The 17,901-nt window shown below is 43.9% G+C and overlaps 2 protein-coding genes across 3 annotated transcripts; both read left to right on the forward strand.

Annotated features, from left to right (window-relative positions):
• The first annotated feature begins 163 nt into the window (after positions 1–163).
• Positions 164–11,206, forward strand: accs (1-aminocyclopropane-1-carboxylate synthase homolog (Arabidopsis)(non-functional)). Of its 2 annotated transcripts, XM_079500572.1 has the most exons (17): positions 164–468; positions 678–756; positions 813–1,370; positions 1,710–2,473; positions 3,271–3,330; positions 3,649–3,719; positions 3,985–4,054; positions 4,908–4,974; positions 5,314–5,411; positions 5,812–5,889; positions 6,898–6,998; positions 7,665–7,754; positions 8,237–8,282; positions 8,703–8,844; positions 8,954–9,096; positions 9,262–9,415; positions 10,280–11,206. In XM_079500572.1, the coding sequence occupies exons 1-17, from the start codon at positions 247–249 to the stop codon at positions 10,699–10,701; spliced, it is 3,165 nt and encodes a 1,054-aa protein (XP_079356698.1). In that variant the 5' UTR covers positions 164–246; the 3' UTR covers positions 10,702–11,206. The 2 variants fall into 2 exon arrangements, with proteins under 2 accessions (XP_079356698.1, XP_079356699.1); XM_079500573.1 differs by having other exon boundaries at positions 678–1,370; positions 10,280–11,205.
• A 1,285-nt stretch (positions 11,207–12,491) lies between these two features.
• LOC306923461 (uncharacterized protein) lies at positions 12,492–17,423 on the forward strand. The gene is made up of 3 exons (XM_079501563.1): positions 12,492–12,700; positions 15,381–15,572; positions 16,307–17,423. The coding sequence occupies exons 1-3, from the start codon at positions 12,505–12,507 to the stop codon at positions 16,615–16,617; spliced, it is 699 nt and encodes a 232-aa protein (XP_079357689.1). The 5' UTR covers positions 12,492–12,504; the 3' UTR covers positions 16,618–17,423.
• Positions 17,424–17,901: the final 478 nt, after the last annotated feature.

Here is a 17,901-nt window from a genome sequence, read left to right on the forward strand (position 1 = left end):
GCAAGGATACAAATAAATAAAAATTGAGAAAATAGAGCAGAATATGTCCCAGTGAACAGCAGAGGGGGCCATAGTGCAAAGCTTGCATCTCCTGACTCGGGTAGTTTTGGTCCAGCCTGGAATAAGTAGCCCGCTTCCAGCACGGACCAAAGTTATCCCGGAATAAGGACAGCACGCATGTGCCGTCAACCCGGATGTATTTGTTTTATGTTATCTTTTCGCCCATTTTATTAGCAACTTGTCTTCATGAAATATTATTGCCGTTATTCGTCATGTGTAACACGCTTTAGCCACCCCGTCGACCACAAGTCGTTCCAATCCAATTCCAAAGAGGAACCAGTCCAAACCGGGTTAAAACAAAGATATGTGTGTCACCTTTCGTGGATGGATGTCACAACCTGGTCACAGCTAAGTGACAGTTCCACAACAATCGCTGTGGCGAAGACCTTCCTTCACTTTCCCCTTAAGGTGAGAAAAGAGCGATATTGGTGGTGTCAATCAATATGAATATTTGACGTGGACATATATGTATTCAGCTCAGCTATAATTTAGAACGACCTATTGCAATTACGTCTGTAATAGTTAATTAATGTAACTGCGCGCGTATGCACTCAGAGATGCAGTTACAGACCTCCCCTTCCCCTTTCTTTACTTTTTCATCCTGTCTTCTCTTGCAGACTTGCCTCCTATTAATTCAACTAGTAGAATGGACTTCCGCGGCAGGAGACATGAACGCGGGAGCAACTGGACCGACCCAGAGATCGTGGAGCTGCTCCAGCTGTGGTCCGACGAGTCCGTGCAGATCGAGCTGGAGAGCTCCCTGCGCAACCAGCGCGTCTTCGACCGCATCGCCAACGTGCTGCGCGACAAGGGCATCTACCGAACCGGGGACCAGTGCCGAGAGAAGATCAAGAAGATGAAGCTGGAGTACCGCCGCATCAAGGACAACCACAAGCTGCGATCGTGGAAGTTCTACGACGTGATGGACAGGGTTCTGGCCAACCGGCCGGCCATAACGTATTCGTCTCTGGGCGGTGCCGTGATCGCCCAGCAGGTGTTTCAGAACAACCCAGGCGGCCAGGAGGCATACCTGCATGGAGGAGGAGGAGGAGGAGGAGGAGGAGGAGGAGGCGGCGCAACGGGCCCCTTCGGCCCTGTGTCTGCAGGCGGGTTCTTGTTCGGTCATCCGTCCAGACATGGGGATCTGCTGGATATCAAATGTGAGGATGTGAAAGAAGGGATGCTGAACTCTGGCATCGCGGCCCCGGAGATGTACTATGCGTCTGGGGATGAGCAGGAGACTGACGGGCAGTCTGTGTTGGAACCAGAGGATGGACAGGGCTCAACAAATGCAAGGATCTCCCCCTCAGGTGGTTAATTTAAATTAAACCATAGGCCTATAGATATAGATATACTGTAGGCACTGAAGACTAAAGAGGATTGTTAGGTTTTAGTTTTCTTATTTAATGTAGATGTTTTAAGAAGTGGCACTTTGCCCTGAAAGGTCCCTGTATTTTAACACACAGACAGACAGTATCGTGACCATAGTTTTCTGTGGAATCTGATGATTCTATTAGTCAGAATGACAGTAAGATAACTCATGATATGCATTGCCCCCCCTCCCCCTTTTACTTTTTTTGAATACATATTTGAATACATTTACTTTAGTTTTAAACTTCTCTCTCCTTTCTGTGTTTATGTTTCTATAGGTTTCAGTGACCTGAACGTGACTGGTTCCACAGCTATGACCAAGGCTGACAGTGGTCCAACACAGCAGGAGACCCTCACCAGGCCCGATAGGGTGGGTTGCCGTCCCCCGGCTGCTGCGAGGCAGAGGAAGCGTCGTCGGGCTGGCAGAGGATCATGGAACTGTGGGGACGCTCGCTGCAGTAGCCAGCGGAGCCTTGACAAGGCCCTGGTCAGCTTCCTGAACTGGCAGCGGTCAGCAGAGGAGCGACTCCTCTCCCTGGAGGAGGCACGTCTGGAGAGAGAGGCCCAGGCGGAGGAACGGCGGGAGCAGCAGGACGAGAGGAGGGCAGAGCAGGAGCGCCAGCACGAGATACGTCTGCTGAGCGTGTTTGCCGGGGCCTTGGCGGCTGCCCGGCAGGGCGGCCTGGGTGCCTCAGTGCCTAACGGCACTAGTAATGACGCCTCCATCTCGTTAGCTAATCTCTCAGCTTCTCTGGAGACCATGCGCTCAGCTTTATCGTCTTCACCTCAGCCGTCACATCCTGACGGCCCTGCCGCGCAGGCTACATCCACTGCCGAGGCTCCCAAGTCACCATCAGCGTCAACTCGTGAGGCTTGCGACACTGCTGAGAGTGTCCTGGCGACTCTGAGGGGCGCAGAGGCACCAGGCCATAGTGTGTACCTGTCTAGCCGTGGAAACGCCATCCGACAGAAGCAAGGAATCCTCCAGGAGGGCTATTCCCAGTACCATGCGGACAAACACCATGACACCCACAACCCCAGTGTGAGTGTGGATAGTGTTTTCGAGGGCTTTTCTTGTGTAGTGCAGAGCAGAGCATGACCGATATATTGGCCGATATATTGTTGTTGTGATAGCAAATAGGAGGCACACAGTTGCCAGATCATTGCAATAAAAGGTAAATGGTCAGGTGCATTTATATAGCGCTTTTATCCAAATCCTGCTCATCGGGAGCAATTAGGGGCTCAGTTTCTTGCTCAAGAACACTTTGACACTAACTCAGGGGGAGCCCGGGATTGAACTGTGAACCTCACCATCCGGCCGCTCTACCGGCCACTCTACCCCTGATCAACTGCCGCCCCGCAATGTGAGATATGCTTTGTTTTGCCTGATTTATGCTCCGTCGTACGTAGTGCCGGAACTAGCCAATCTACAAGCTCTGTACTTAAGTAAGCCTTGCCGAGCCATGAGGAGATAGGCCAGGAGCCAATCTCTTGTAGCGTGAGGCAGCTTGATGTACAGTACAAGTAAACTCCTGGATGACACTAGTATGTCACAGGGACTTAACCCCCAATCCAACCCTTGATGTTGAGTGCCTAGCAGGGAGGCACTGGGTTCCATTTTTCAGAGTCTTTAGTATATGGTCCGGCCGGGGATCGAACCTCCCAGTCTCGGGGCGGACACTCTAACCACAAGGTCACTGAGCTAGTAGATTGCTGGTAGATTGGCTATTTTCAGCATGTGACACTATAATACGAAGTATAAATCAGCCTTAATGCTGTTCAGGATGACGTGTGTTACTGATGTGATTATTATTTGTTTGTTGTATTCCTCATCTCCAGGGGATTATCAACATGGGCACCAGTGAAAACAAGCTCTGCTACGATCTTCTCAACAAGCGGGTAAGTTATAAGTTATAGGGAAGCTGCAAATCTGTACTCTATTGAGTATTGTGCGGCTCTGTAATCATGACCACAATCTTGGGTAATATTCATAACTTGTACCACACTACACGTTTATTTATTTTTTGCGTCACTATACACTAAAAACCTGAATGTTAATTTACGGTAACTCTGAGATTGTTCAAATCCAACCAAATGGACCCTTAACGGCCCATTTGGTTACAGAGTTACAAATTGATAATTTTACACTGAGGGTTTTACTGTTGACATAAAAATGAACATGTATTTACTAGCCTGTTGTTTTCCTGTCTGCTATAGCTGACCCAGCCTGACATGGTGCATATTGATCCATCTCTGTTGCAGTACCCAGACTGGAAGGGACATGGCTTGTATGTCTGTTTTCTTTTTTTCTTTTTTTTTTCTTTTTTTTTTTTACATGTTATGGTATGATTCATGTAATAAAAGTAAAGAATAATGAGGTGAGAGACCACTGTATAATGCAAAATATATATTACCTTCAAATAGCTCTTCATCAGGCTGCCTAAATGTGTACAGTAGGCTGTATTTCAGGAAAAGGATTAAGCATAGTATGTAAGCATTGCCAAATTATGGATTTGTGTAATTCTAACTGGATTTTCTTTCATCCCATTGTAGTCTGAGAAAAGAGGTGGCAAGTTTCCTTTCCCACTACTGTTGTTCTCAGAGCCCACTGAAAGCTGACAATGTGAGTGACTGTTTTCAGCATTTTATACAATAGTAGAACCTCACTCATTTCAACCTCACATTAATAGTTCAAAATAGAGTCAGCATGGATAAATACAAAGTTATCTATACTCATTATTGATTGATTATTTTATTTTTGTGTCCTGCACACAAAGTGCCCAACCCCCATGGGTTTATGAGACACCGTTTTACACTTAACAGAATGTTTACAGTATATTCATACAATACATTGAATTACAGCCCAGATTTCAGACCTGACCGTATTTGTGCACAGACGGATCATTCCATTTTGTTTAAATTATACTTCACATAAGGTTCTACAGTGTACCAGCCCTTTATGAGACAGTAAGTTTGCAACTTCACCAATATCACTACACCATTTCAATGTATTTCATAACCGGGCATTTATGAAATACATTGAACTGATAAAGTGCAGTACCACATTCAATCTATCTTTTGTCGTAGTAAGAACCCTAGTGTCGCTATTCTGGGCAAGTCATAACATTTTATGTATGTTTAAATGGTTAAGTGTTGCATAAAGGAGGTTCTCATGTGTACAGACTAGAGCATTATATTCAGGGACCGTCTACTGCTGACACAGAAGGCCATTTGTTTCTTCAGATTAATTTGAATGAAGATCGTCTGGAGTCTGGACTATTAGCAATTCATTTTGTGTGAGAGTGGTAAAAACCCATAACTCAACTGAATTCCCAAGTACTCAATGAGAGTAATGTTGCGCTTTCAGGAAATACAGCCAATTTAATTTGCAAACATAATACACTGCAGTGTTGTAGTGTATTATTGAATTCATGGTGGGTATATTTATTAGACGTATTATTGTGTTATGTGTTCAGGTCGTGGTGATGAATGGATGCGGCTCCCTCTTCTCATCTATTGCGGCAGTCATCTGCGACCCTCAGGGTACATTCACACATGCAACGAAGAATTGATCCATGTTGGAACTGTATGAATAGAAATGCGTATACAATAGCAATGGCATGTTTTAACCTGTTCTTTGAGGGGCACTACCGCACTAGCCTCTCGTATGCCTGGCTTTTCGGGTTTGTGTAAACACAAACATTGGCTTGTGATTGGTTGATCACCCCATAGCAAAGTACATATTTGCATGACTATTAACCACTACAAGCTAAGAAGGCGATGATGAATTGTGAGCTTGACCTCTTTTTTTTTTATGCATAGACTAGAGTAGTCAGTAGTCAGTCACTAGACTATATTTAAAATGACCTTCCATTCTTTCAGATTCCATCCTAATTCCTACTCCATTCTACGGTGTGATCACAGAGGATTTGCGACTGTACAGTGAAGTGAATCTCTTTCACGTTCCTCTTGACTGTGAGGTAGGTACAGTATAAAGATGGCTTGTAATAGTATCGAACACCATGTCCGTGTTTGAAATGTTTCTATAGCTGTTAAATGAGGACTGTGTGTGTGTGTGTGTGTGTGTGTGTGTGTGTGTGTGTGTGTGTGTGTGTGTGTGTGTGTGTGTGTGTGTGTGTGTGTGTGTGTGTGTGTGTGTGTGTGTGTGTGTGTGTGTGTGTGTGTGTGTGTGTGTGTGTGTGTGTGTGTGTGTGTGTGTGTGTGTGTGTGTGTGTGTGTGTGTGTGTGTGTGTGTGTGTGTGTGTGGCTTAAATGTGTTTACTTTTTGTTATTGGCCAGGTCTGCTATTTGACCTTCTACAAAATGTTATGTTCAGCATTGTTTGTGTTTCATGTCCCCTGTGTTACTTTGTATTTATAGGCCAGCGGGAAGGACAGTCGACCCTTCCACCTCACCGTGGTCAAACTGGAAGACGCTCTAGGAAAGGCAAAGCGAGAGGTAACTTGGGAATCCATACAGTATTGTTGAGTTATATGGGAGTTGGATACACTTAGTATTTCTAGAATGCGGTTCTTTGATGTGCATTAGGATTCGAATGAGGCTTCACACTTGCCAAACGAAGCTCACTTTCTGACAATGTGCAGCAGGATTCATTTTAATCGCAGTAAAGCTTTCTGGTGTGAAGGCGACCTAAGATAGTACTTTATTATGTGAGCTAAGTTTCTAATGGGAGAAGTACTGTACATTACACTCTCATGTCGGTGGTCAACAAGTTATCTGATAAAAGTGGAGATCAGACTATACACATACAATAGTGGGGAGATTGTCGGGACCAAGCTGTACTCAAAACAATAAATGCCAGGCCTGTTGTGGCATCTTAATTCTATAATATTCAGATCCATTTCAGGGCCTTGTGCCCATGATAACAAGACAGTGAGGCTATAACTAACAATGAATATAAGAAACTTACCTCCTCTTTGAACTCGAAGATGAGCCTTGTCAGCCAACAGGATCATAGTCTGGGTCAGTGTTCTGGATTTTTGAGTGGTGCAGCCACTCCAAGGAACAGCAATATGTGTCCCTTTGTATATATGTATGTATGTCTGTTTAGAGTACCAACAAGTGACAAAGTGGCGCTGTTGAGCTTCACACTGTGCACAGCTGCATGATAGGAAGCCGAGTTGTTAGCAGCCATTACGTGATTTTGGGTGTGACAGTACAGTACAGTAGTAGAGGGACCCCATCGGGACCCCCACACGATTTCTCAACCGTTTCGGACGCGGGGTGGCTCGCCGGAAATGGGCCGCCCCCCTGGGCACGTTCCTGGAGGTTCCGGGTACCCCCCGGGGACCCCCACACGGAGTTGCACCACTCGGTTCACACGGTTGTGATTATTTCTTTCTTTTTGCACCACAGACCCTGTATTCTTTTAATCTGTGTTTTGAAAGGTTGTGTTGTTTGTTTCCCGTTCATTTGAAATTAACTGTTCCCTTCCCCTCTCCCCAGGGGGTGACTATCCGAGGTGTTGTCCTGGTGAATCCCCACAACCCTCTGGCCGACATCTACACCCCACAGGAGATGGTTGCCTTCTTGGAGTTTGCCAAAAGGTACAGTACACTACTTACCTCCTGAACATCCCATGCGGGGCGCCCCCTCCTCCAACCCATCACTGTGCCTAATCTGTGCTCTGCTGCTTGCCGAAAATGTAAAATCTACAATCTCGCAAGGTGTCACATCCGTGACATGTGAGCTTGTAGATCGGCTATTTCTGGCAAGCAAAAGACGGCGTTGCGGTGAAGTATAAATCAGGCTTCATCGTCTCATCTCATGCCGTCTCATTGGCCCGTTAGCAGACAACTTCCTAGCATAGACTCCTTCATTTTACAGCCAAGAGCTCTGTCCCGTGTGAGGAATATCAAGCACTCTGGATGGAGTTTTATCACCTCTTCTAACCATCAGCATATTGTCAAGTGCAGCCACAGGCCAAGGAATTTCCTGCATCATCTGTTGTTTTCTAAATGATCTTGCCAGAGTTCCTCCCCCCTTCCGTGGACCCTAGAAGGCACCGAGCTGTTGTAACCATAAACCACAGCGTTTTTACATAGCTCCCTGAGGATGGCCACTGAAGGAACCATTTTGCTGTCAGCTTGCATTATCTGCCCCATAAATAATTGCTAACCCCGTAAAACCGAGGAAGATGAATTGTATACTTTTTATTTTTTTTATTTTTCCACTCCACTCATAACCCTCCTATCCGCCATTTACTGCTGCAGACACGAGCTCCACGCCATTATAGACGAGGTGTACATGCTGACAGTCTTTGACAAGTCCGTTACGTTTCACAGCGTCCTCAGCATCCACAGGTACCGTATGACCTCAACCTCTGCCTAAGTCAAGTGATTCTCGACCTTCATTAAGCCACAGACCATTTTATATGTTTTGGGACCTTTAGCTACAGTATCAATATTAATATAGCTGGGGACTCCCGGAACCCCCTCAAGGACCCCTAGGGGTCCCTGTGGCTCAGGAGGTAGAGCATGTCGTCCAATGATCCATGGGTCAGCGGTTCGAATCCCGGCTCCTCCTGTCTACATGTCGAAGTGTCCTTGGGCAAGACACTGAACCCCAAATTGCTCCCGATGTGCTGGTTGGTACCTTGCATGGCTTCCGCCGCAATCGGTGTATGAATCTATGTAAAGCGCCTTGGAAAAGGCGCTATATAAATGCACCATTTACCATTTACCATGTTGAGAACCAGTGCCCTTAGTAATCCTGATACTTAGTTACTATGGATCAATTTGTCATCTTCCTACTGAAACTATTCACGGTGTGTTTGTTATTGTAGTTTGCCTGATCCACTGAGAACACACGTCATGTGGGGAGTCAGCAAGGTACGTACACGGTAAAATACTCGGTCTCCATTTAACAGGTCTATTTGTCTCCATCTGATTCTATTGACCATATTAACATGGTGGCCATTTAGCTCTTATGACATACTCGGGGAGTATAGGAATAAACAAAGTCTGCACAGGCAGCTGCTGCTCGAGTAATCTTTAATGTGCAAAGTACAATGTTTCAACTAGTGAATTCACAGACTTCTTTTATTTTTTGTCCTTTACCAGCGACTTACATAGATGTGCATAATGTGCATAACGATTGAATACTCACGCACGGAGTATGCCATAAGTTCTTAGGTATGACGTAAGAGCAAAATGGCCGCCGTTCGAATGAGATGTTTAAACCCATATCTGTTTGTGTTACTTGAATGTGTCTTGGTCCGTTGCAGTCCAACAATATGTCTCTTTATGTAGGATTTTGCTATGGCAGGCATCAGAGTGGGCACTCTGTACACTAACAACAGAGACCTCATAGACGCCTTGGATTCGCTGGCCTCTTTCCACGGTGTCCCTGGGCCCATACAGTACCAGGTGGCACAACTGCTTCGGGACAGAGGTATGGAGCCACTTTGCTTGGGCTAACAACACAAAACGCTACCGTGGGATATTGTAATATTTTAACTTAAGGAGCTTATCATTGCGCCACACACCTCTTGTTTCCCCAGACTGGATCAGCAAGGAGTTCTTGCCTCAGAACCGACGCAGAGTGCAAGCAGCTCACTGCTACCTGACAGGACAGCTGCAGCACCTGGACATTCCCTACCTACACAGGCCTGCAGGCTTCTATGTGTGGGCTGATCTTAGGAAGGTACTATGTGGGATGTAATTGGCTCATCACAAGCTGTGACATCCATTTCCCTCTTTGACTATAACACCTGGCCGCCCCATGATAAGAATGTGCCTGCCCATTTGGCAGAATGCTTGACACACACTCTCTCTCTCTCTCTCTCTCTTTCTGTGTCTGCCTCGGTAGTACCTCAGGGAGGCGTCATTTGCGGAGGAGCTGTCTCTGTGGAGGTGTTTCCTTAGACACAAGGTGGTGCTGAGCTGTGGCCAGGCTTTCTCCTGTTCCACGCCGGGTTGGTTCCGCATCGTGTTCACGGTTCAGATGCATCACCTACAGCTCGGTCAGTCCGTGATGGATGCTTTTGTCTGCATTTAGCGCCCGATATATTTGTCTTGCTAATTGGTATCTGTATTATTGGCAATTATGCAGCTGATTTGTCCCAATTTATAACCTCTTTTAATTTTCAAAAATAGCCGATCAACAAGCTCTGTGAGCATTTATATTGGCTATTTGGGATATTTTTTTTACAGTGAGCTTAAGAAGTTAAATATTATTTTATTCACTCCCATGTGGATTTTATATTTAATTGTTTTCTCATTTATTTATGTAATAATTAATTATAATAATTAAATGTTCTTCGAATATATTGAAGTTTAATATACTACATTGAAAAATGTGATGTATCAAAAAGTTAATAAAAAGCAAGGCCTTTGCACACCTACAGACGTCAGTTGCGTAGGAGAGGGTACGGTGCCCGACAATGAAAAAGGAACAAACACCCGCACACTGTCTTCAAATGCAGTGAACCTACTTTTAATAGGGAAACAGCAACGTTTCGGCCTTCACTTCATCTTTTTGGAAAAAGATAGCCTGATGAAGGCCGCATAGGCCGAAAGGTTGCTGTTTCCCTATTAAAAGTTGGTTCACTGCATTTTAAGACCGTGTGTGGGTGTTTGTTCCTTATGCATCAAAAAGTAAAACTTTCTCAAATTAATAATCAAATCAAACATTTTCAAATTGATTAGTACATTTTGCACTTGTGGACAAAATATGGATAAAAATATTGGTAATCGATGGCCTAAGATTCTCTAAAGTAGGCATCAAAATGGGCATCAGTCGGGTTCTAATCACGTGTTCTAATCATGTGTCTTTTGGCATATGAAATTCCTGACTGATTAATTTGTTTTTGTTTGTGTGTGATCAGGCATGAAGAGAGTTAAGGAGGCCTTGAAGGAAAGGCAAGAAGAAAAAAACATCAGCCCTGACTCAGGCCTTATCAAAGACACCAGTGAAGAAACAAAGGCGCCAGTGAAAAGGGACAGTGTTGACTCGGACAGTGCCGTGATTGTCAATTCCACATCGTCACCCCAGAGCAAGTCATCGGACCAGTGGAAGGAGCGGGACAGCCCGGGCTCAGACACTGGCCCGCTGGCCAGCGACGAGCTTGTGTTGCTCGACTGCCAAACATCTCAGCCCTCAGAGAATCTGGATTCCCTGATTGGTGCTCTGAAACAGCAGATCCGCTCCTCTGATTGGCTGGAGAAGAACACCCCAGAGCTGTCTGCCGGGGAGGACCCTGAGATGCTTGACGTTTTCAAAGACCTGCTGCAAAGAGCCAGTAAGTAGAGTTGTTGGGACAGATGATCTGGAAGGTGGTAGGCACCCGGGCACCCCCAACATAGCATCTCGTTCTACTCTGCCATGTTTATGGTAGAATGATTCATCTGGATTAAAAGACGACTTTCGTTTCATACTACAGTATAAGACTGCAGGAGATGGAGAAGAAAACATTAGCTAGCCTAGGCACGTGGATGCCTTATTCTTTCCATTGTTGCTATGAGAGTTTGCCTTGATATTTTTGTAAGCAAAACCTTTGCTTATTACTGCAACTTTAAGTGAATGCCAAATGTGAAATGACCAAAATTCAATTTATTTCATTCTTAAGTCTTAATACTATAAATTGAACTTGTTTTCTTGTTTCTGATCTCATATGCACTTTAACGGTTGATATAATTCCCCTTTTTTGCCAAGTTACCGATTCTGTAAATAAAGACATTTTATGTATCTATCTCCCCCAGGCCTTAATTTTAATTAAATCCTGTTGGTTTGCTAATTAAAATGCCTTGTATTTTACTGCTTTCCGCTTGAGTGACTTCCTTCTGGAGTTACACTGCGTTTTATCGAGTTTATCTTGGCTGTGAGACATTTATTAGCTATACTGTATTTATATATTCTGTAATTTTGTTTCAAACATGATGTTTTGATGGGTCCTTTGCGGTATTTAAAGCGGTGTGACAGTATTTATATGCCTTTGGGTGGGTGACTTGTCAGAGGTTTTTCCACATCGACCATGACAGGTAGAAAACATGTGGGAGGGGAGTTGTGTGGGGGGGGGGGGGGGGGGGGGGTACTTGGAGAAGTACAATATGAGAGGAGATAGAGTGGGACTTCCTTATGGGTGGTGGTCTGTCATGCGTCACCACCTTCTGACACCCTCCACACACTTTCTATAATAAATCACTTGTGGTTTGTGCCTGACCTACGTCTGGGCTGACACCCATCTCAGGGAGAGTGGGATCATGGGTTGTAACTTCTCTGCTGTAATGACATAAAAAATAACACTAAATTGGATGTATATTCCTGTCTACACAGTGAAAAACATAATCAGAGATTGTACAAATGTAACCAAATGGACCCTTCGTGGGCCATTTGCTTACATTTGTACACCTCAGAGTTAAATGAACATTGAGTATTTTACCGTGTACATTTATAGACGGTATAAAATGGTCATGAAACCTGATTTTATTTTCCCTTTCCATCATGTACCAAATGCTCAGTGTTGTGCAGTATGTGGGCATCCTCGTTTGTGTGTAACTTGTTTCACATTGTGTATTGAGCTGGGGGATTCTAGGGGAACTAAACCACCAAGAGAGGGCGGAGTTTCCACTGTAGCTGGCGGGGGCAGTCGTACGGACGCGGGGAGAATACTTAGTGTCATGTTCCACCACAACGTGGGTAATCCTTGTACTGTACAGTGGCAACAGGGTTAGTCACACCGCGTCAGTGTTTTGAACTTTGTGAAAGGATTTGTAGATTTTGTACAGTAGCCGAACTGAGAGTGTCGTAGCCACCTGGGAGAATTTTGATCTGATTGTTCTTCCACATAATTGTGGTTCATCATCCAGGAGCTCAAAGTACAGCTTTTACTACTTTGGATTACAACTTTGCTTGTGTTCCTGACAAGTCTGTCCTGAACAACAACACATAAGGTAAGGCTTTTAATGACCATTCTATATTTACAGATCTATACAGTATGTATGCACATAATATTACTGATTTTGTGACAGCTTTGAAGTATGTTATTATGGTAGTATGGTGTACTGCTTACACTATTCTTGTTTTATGTGTTTTCCCTCTCAGTGTACTAACATGAAGTGGCTGGATCTGGGGAACTCAATAGGTCGGTTCAGGTTTGCTGAGTCCTGTGTGGGCCTGACTGGCTGCCTGTCCATATGCTATGCTGTATGGACCCCATGCTGGCTAGCAAACAGGGGCCTCTGGACAGATTGGAATATCTCTGAACAAGACCAGACACGGGATGACAGCAACAGTGCAGTTTATAATGGTGAGTCAAGCTGCATTAAAGCGCAAAGGAACTCTGCCACCATGTAATTCAGTTCCAATTCAGCTCGTCGAAGTGTGCTTATATTAAACATCAGTGGAGGCAGTATGCAGTATTTAATGAGACATAAACAACTGTTCAATTCATGCTGTGCAGCTCAGGGTCTTGGTCTCTGCTTGAGAATAACCTTAGGCTATACTTTACACCCTAGTGTAAGAAATGTGAACAGTAGACCTGCATCACAAGTTGTCAGCAGTAAACCTGTGTGGGCTTGTGGCTGTTGCAGAGATCTGGATTCTTAGTAGGTTATAGTTGAAGGAGGATCTGTCCATAAAATATGCTACTATCTTCATTACCGTGGTCTCTTAGATATTTGCTGCGTGTGCGTGCATCCATGCATGCGCAAATTCACTATGTGAATAAAAGTAAATACATAACCTTTCATTGGATAATGTACTGTAAATAGATCACACTTTTTATTTCTAATTAGTGTTCCTAGTTTGTGCGATCTGTTCCAGTGAATCTTAATGCAACAGCTACAGTACAATGACATTTTAGACAATTGTGTGCTTCCAATTTTGTGGCAATAGATTTCAGAATGCCGTTTCCTGTTTGAGAATGACAATCCTCCATGCCCCCCATACTGAAATGGTTTGTTAGCAATAAGTGAGGAACAATTTGACTGGCCTGCACAGAGGCCTGACCTTAACCCTGTCGAACAATTGGAATAATTTGAATGTGAGCCAGCCAGGCAGCCTATTGGTCCAACGTCTGAGGACATTAATGCTCTTGTCAGTGGCTGAATGGAAGCAAATGGCAGTAAATTGCAGCAGCAAAGTTCCATCTATTGAAAAGTCACCACAGAAATAGTAGAGAATGTTTTAGTAGCCAATTGGAGACCAACTCCATATCAATGTGATATGATGTTCAGATGTTGGCGAATAGAAACATGGATACATTTATATATCTAGGGAGAGAAAAACTGAATCAGTTCAATTTGTCACATGACCGTTTTACAGGTGAGCAGTGGGTGTTTTTTTTTGTATTCCGTGAGAAGAGAGAACAGAGGTAGAGTGAGAGAAAAGGGAAAACAGGAAGTATATATGAAAACAGCTGTATACATGATATGTACAACTGCAACATTAGCATAGTATGCAGGACAGGTGTACATGTTTTAGAATCATTGGGCCTCATGCGCCAACCGTTCTTAAGAAGTTCTTAAGAGGAAATTTGTTCTTAGACCCACTTAGGAAGTTTTTAAGAAGGTTTTGGGATCCCTCAATCTTTTCTTAGCTGTGATTTGTTCGTAGGTAAGAACAGAATCTACGCACACTGTGGGGCACTCTTAGGGTGCCTTTTTCGATCTTAAGTGCAATCTGAAAACATAAAGGGAAAACAGCGCCATCTGCATGATGCTCAAAGTTTGGTCTGAGGACCTCAAGGGGTCATTCAGGAAGTTCCAGGCAATCCACAGCAAAATATGGAATATTTTACCACTTTAATCCCATTTTATACTTTGAAAATAGCCTATATACAAGCTCACAAACGCGTCCCATTACTGCCCATTTTGAGCTTGTAGATCGGCTATTTTCAAAACATTTTGATAAATCTTCAAAACATTACCCTAGCAGAAAATATTTTCATATGGGGGTCTGCAGAATGCATGTCAATTTGGGGGTCCTTGACATGAAAATGTTTGAGAACCACTGGTTTAGAGTTCACAACCCCAAACAAACGCACCATACCCACCACATAACACCCCCCCCCCCCCGCCATCACCCCCCCCCCCCCCCCAGTTGACTATTGTGAGATAAATAATAAAATACATTCATGAATATTGAAAATATTAAAATATTGAAATATTGAAAATGTGAACATTTCTGTTCACTTCAGTATCTCCACAGTATTATTGATTTTTAATGTTTGGAGTCTGGTGTTCCACCATATTTAGACTTTAGTTTAGGTATTCTTGACTTCACTCAACTTTATTTCTATGTGTGAGGTCCTGTGAGCTGCAATCACACACAGGTGTGACTGCAGGCAAGGCCATGGAGTCATGCAAAACTACACCCACCTGGGTGAACACAGGTAGGAAAGTGAATTCCCAATGCCTTATATGGGATTGGTGGGGCGGTTCCCTATGGTAATTAGGATGCTAATTAGGATATGTGGGGCGTCTACCTATGATAATTTGAATGAACTGGCACACCCCTTCAAGTAAAGAGGATTTGGATTCATCATCATAAGAACATGCTTACGAACAATTCTGCCTACTTAAGAACGTTTCATGAATCTGACTGGACTTCTCTTAGGAATTCACTTAGGAAGAAATGTAAGAGGAAAAGTTAGGAACTTATTGGCGCATGAGGCCCATTATCCCCATATGCATTGCAGGTGTGTGCATAACGTGAGGCCATAAGGCTGGGTAAGAAAAAAGTAGCAGCAGGTACAGTAGGGAAGAATATTAGAATTAGTCTACTCAGTGATTGGTTTATTTTAGATAAAGTTTTGACACATCAATTCAACACCTGATTTGACTGTTTATTATAATACGGGCAGGTTGGTGCCCCCCCCCCCCCCCCCCCCCCCCATTTCCTTAAAAGTAATGGTTTTGAATTGCCTATACAAGGTTTCCACCCGACAGTAATGAACAATACACATCATCTCTGTTGTCATCCTTCAGTGCCTGAGACCCAGAGGTTTTTTGCAGTAATTTCCTTCCTCATGGCCCTGAGCTGTGGCGCTCTGTGTCTCATCTTCGCCCTCTGCTGGACATCTGACACGGTGCACTCCTACTCCAACACACGTTCCCTCCTCATGGTGGGACAGGCGCTCTACCCCACCACACTGCTGCTCTTCACCCTGGCCTCTACAGGTCTGTACACACATCTCATTGGCTCGGGTGACTTGTCGCATTTTGTGTTGAGCTAATTGTGCATTTCATGTAGTGAGTGCATTACATCACCCTAAATAAACTGGGACAGGTGAATGGGGGAAACATAGTGACATGGGGAGGAATAACACAAAATGACTTCAGGTTATTTTGTCCTTCAAATGGCCTACTGGCCTATGTAGTAAAAATAAACAAAGGGACCTCAAAGGGATATCATTTTCTATGTACATGTTCCTATAGGGCTGCCTGTTGTTTTAGAACAGTTGTTCTCAATCTTTTCTGGGTCAGGGCCCACTTGTAAATCTCAAATGTGTTTTCAGCCCACCCATCTGATCATTTAACCCATTTAGGACTGAGGCCGATTGTAAGTTTTCTGAAAATGTTCAAATATTTATTAAATAATTACAAAAATGTTATGTTATACTGTACATAGCTACAAGAACACCAAAAGGGATTCCCGTCCTGAAGGGACAAAACATCACAACATGGCAGCCGGTGTATGTTGTGATCAAAAACATATTTTTCAATATTTCTTTTATTTGAGGGCTCACTTGCAATACCCCAACAGCAACACATCAGTGGGCCCTGGCCCACAAGTTGAGAACTACTGTTTTGGGGAAAAACCTCATAGTACTTTGTTAATAATCACTTTAGTTTAATGAGACTTATTACTGAACGGTCAATAAATGAACACAAACCTGTCCTCGGTCTTCCAGGTCTCCTCTTCCTGCTCTGCTGGTCTCTCTTCACCTACCACCACAGGGAAGAGATACGCCGGGATATCGCCTCTCTCGGCTCCTCCTATTGGCTGGGGGCTGTGGGCTGGGTGCTGCTATTGATTATCCAGCCAACCGTGTTCTTGGCTGAACAGTGTGTCGTGCCAGACATCCTGCCGGACCTGGAGAATTCCATCGAGACGTGGCGGCGTGCCTCCCTGCAAAAACGCACTTTCAGTGAAGGCTGTCACCGGGGCAACTACAAGGTAGATGACATTGCAGGCCTGCGGCGGTACATGTCAGAACCGTGAGAGAAAACTAGACATGATGGAAAACATTAAATGGGAAGGTGAGGAGAACTCACCTTTAGTCTACTGTATGAGACCAAGCGCCTGTGCAGGGCAAGGCATGAACTGCACACAACCAGCCTGAACATTGACTCCCTGAATGCTGACCACCGGTGAATCTGGGAGATCTTGCTGGACTGTTCCGGTGTGTGTTGTGGAGGGGCGCCTCTGGCTAAGCTGGAATGATATTGAGCTGCTTCATGATCAATATGTTTTTATTCTAAAAAACACAACAAACAACGTAACACAAACACTGTGACATGAGAAAATATAATCTATTGAGCTTTGACAATTTGATCAAATATAATGATGCCTGCCTGACGTTTAACCACTTGGCATGTCATTTGTATTGTAATAATTGTGTAAATGGCTGATCTACAAGCTCACAAATGTGAGTGCAGTGCTGATAGGTCAAATGTACCTTTACACGGTTGGTAATTGTTTACACTCTTAGAGGTCAATTAACACTAATGGATTTTGCATCCAAACTGCATACTGAAGAGCAATGAAACGTTTTACTGTGGTGAAATGAGTCAACTCTGCATCTGTTTTTAAGTGTTTAGCCAGTAGTCCGTCAATCTGGAAAGTATGTAGGTCGGCAAATAATATTCATATATTAATAATAAATGCCGGGCATCTGTTGTTTGACACGTGTCGTCTTAATTACAGGATGTCTCATAAATTGTGAATATCTTTTGAGAACGCTTGTGAAACGAGCGCATACGTTTAATATCCAAAACATAGCAGCAGCTGCTCATTCATAAAGGGCATAGCTCATAAATTCCACAATGCCAGTGCATTGTAACACAGCCAATACTGTTCAGCAGTCATATCATCCAGAGAATGAAGGATGTTAAGATTCTTTTGACGTTTGGAGCCCTGCGGATTGGAGAATGTGATTTGTGACTTGAAGGCTGCCTGACCAAATCCCAACACTGACTGGGGGAATCTACGCTGCCAAAGTGAATAATGTTTGTGTCATCCAGCAGACGGAGCACTGTTTATAGTTCCACTGAGCAGAGTTATTATTGTTTTGAAATATTCATTAGTTTTTATTTAGTGTTTCAGTTTGGTGTTTGGTTTCAGTTTTACACCTGCATAAATAGTTTCAGTCTTACTTTTAGTTTTTCAGGGGTAGGTGAGGGAATTTTGCATTGTTAACTTATTTTTTGTTTTTATTTTAGTTTCAGTTAACAGAATATTTCACTTCATGAATCCCTGAAACTATTAATATGAATATACCTAATA

The sequence above is a fragment of the Electrona antarctica genome (assembly GCF_951216825.1).
Source record: "Electrona antarctica genome assembly, chromosome: 5".
In the NCBI taxonomy this organism is placed as follows: domain Eukaryota; kingdom Metazoa; phylum Chordata; class Actinopteri; order Myctophiformes; family Myctophidae; genus Electrona; species Electrona antarctica.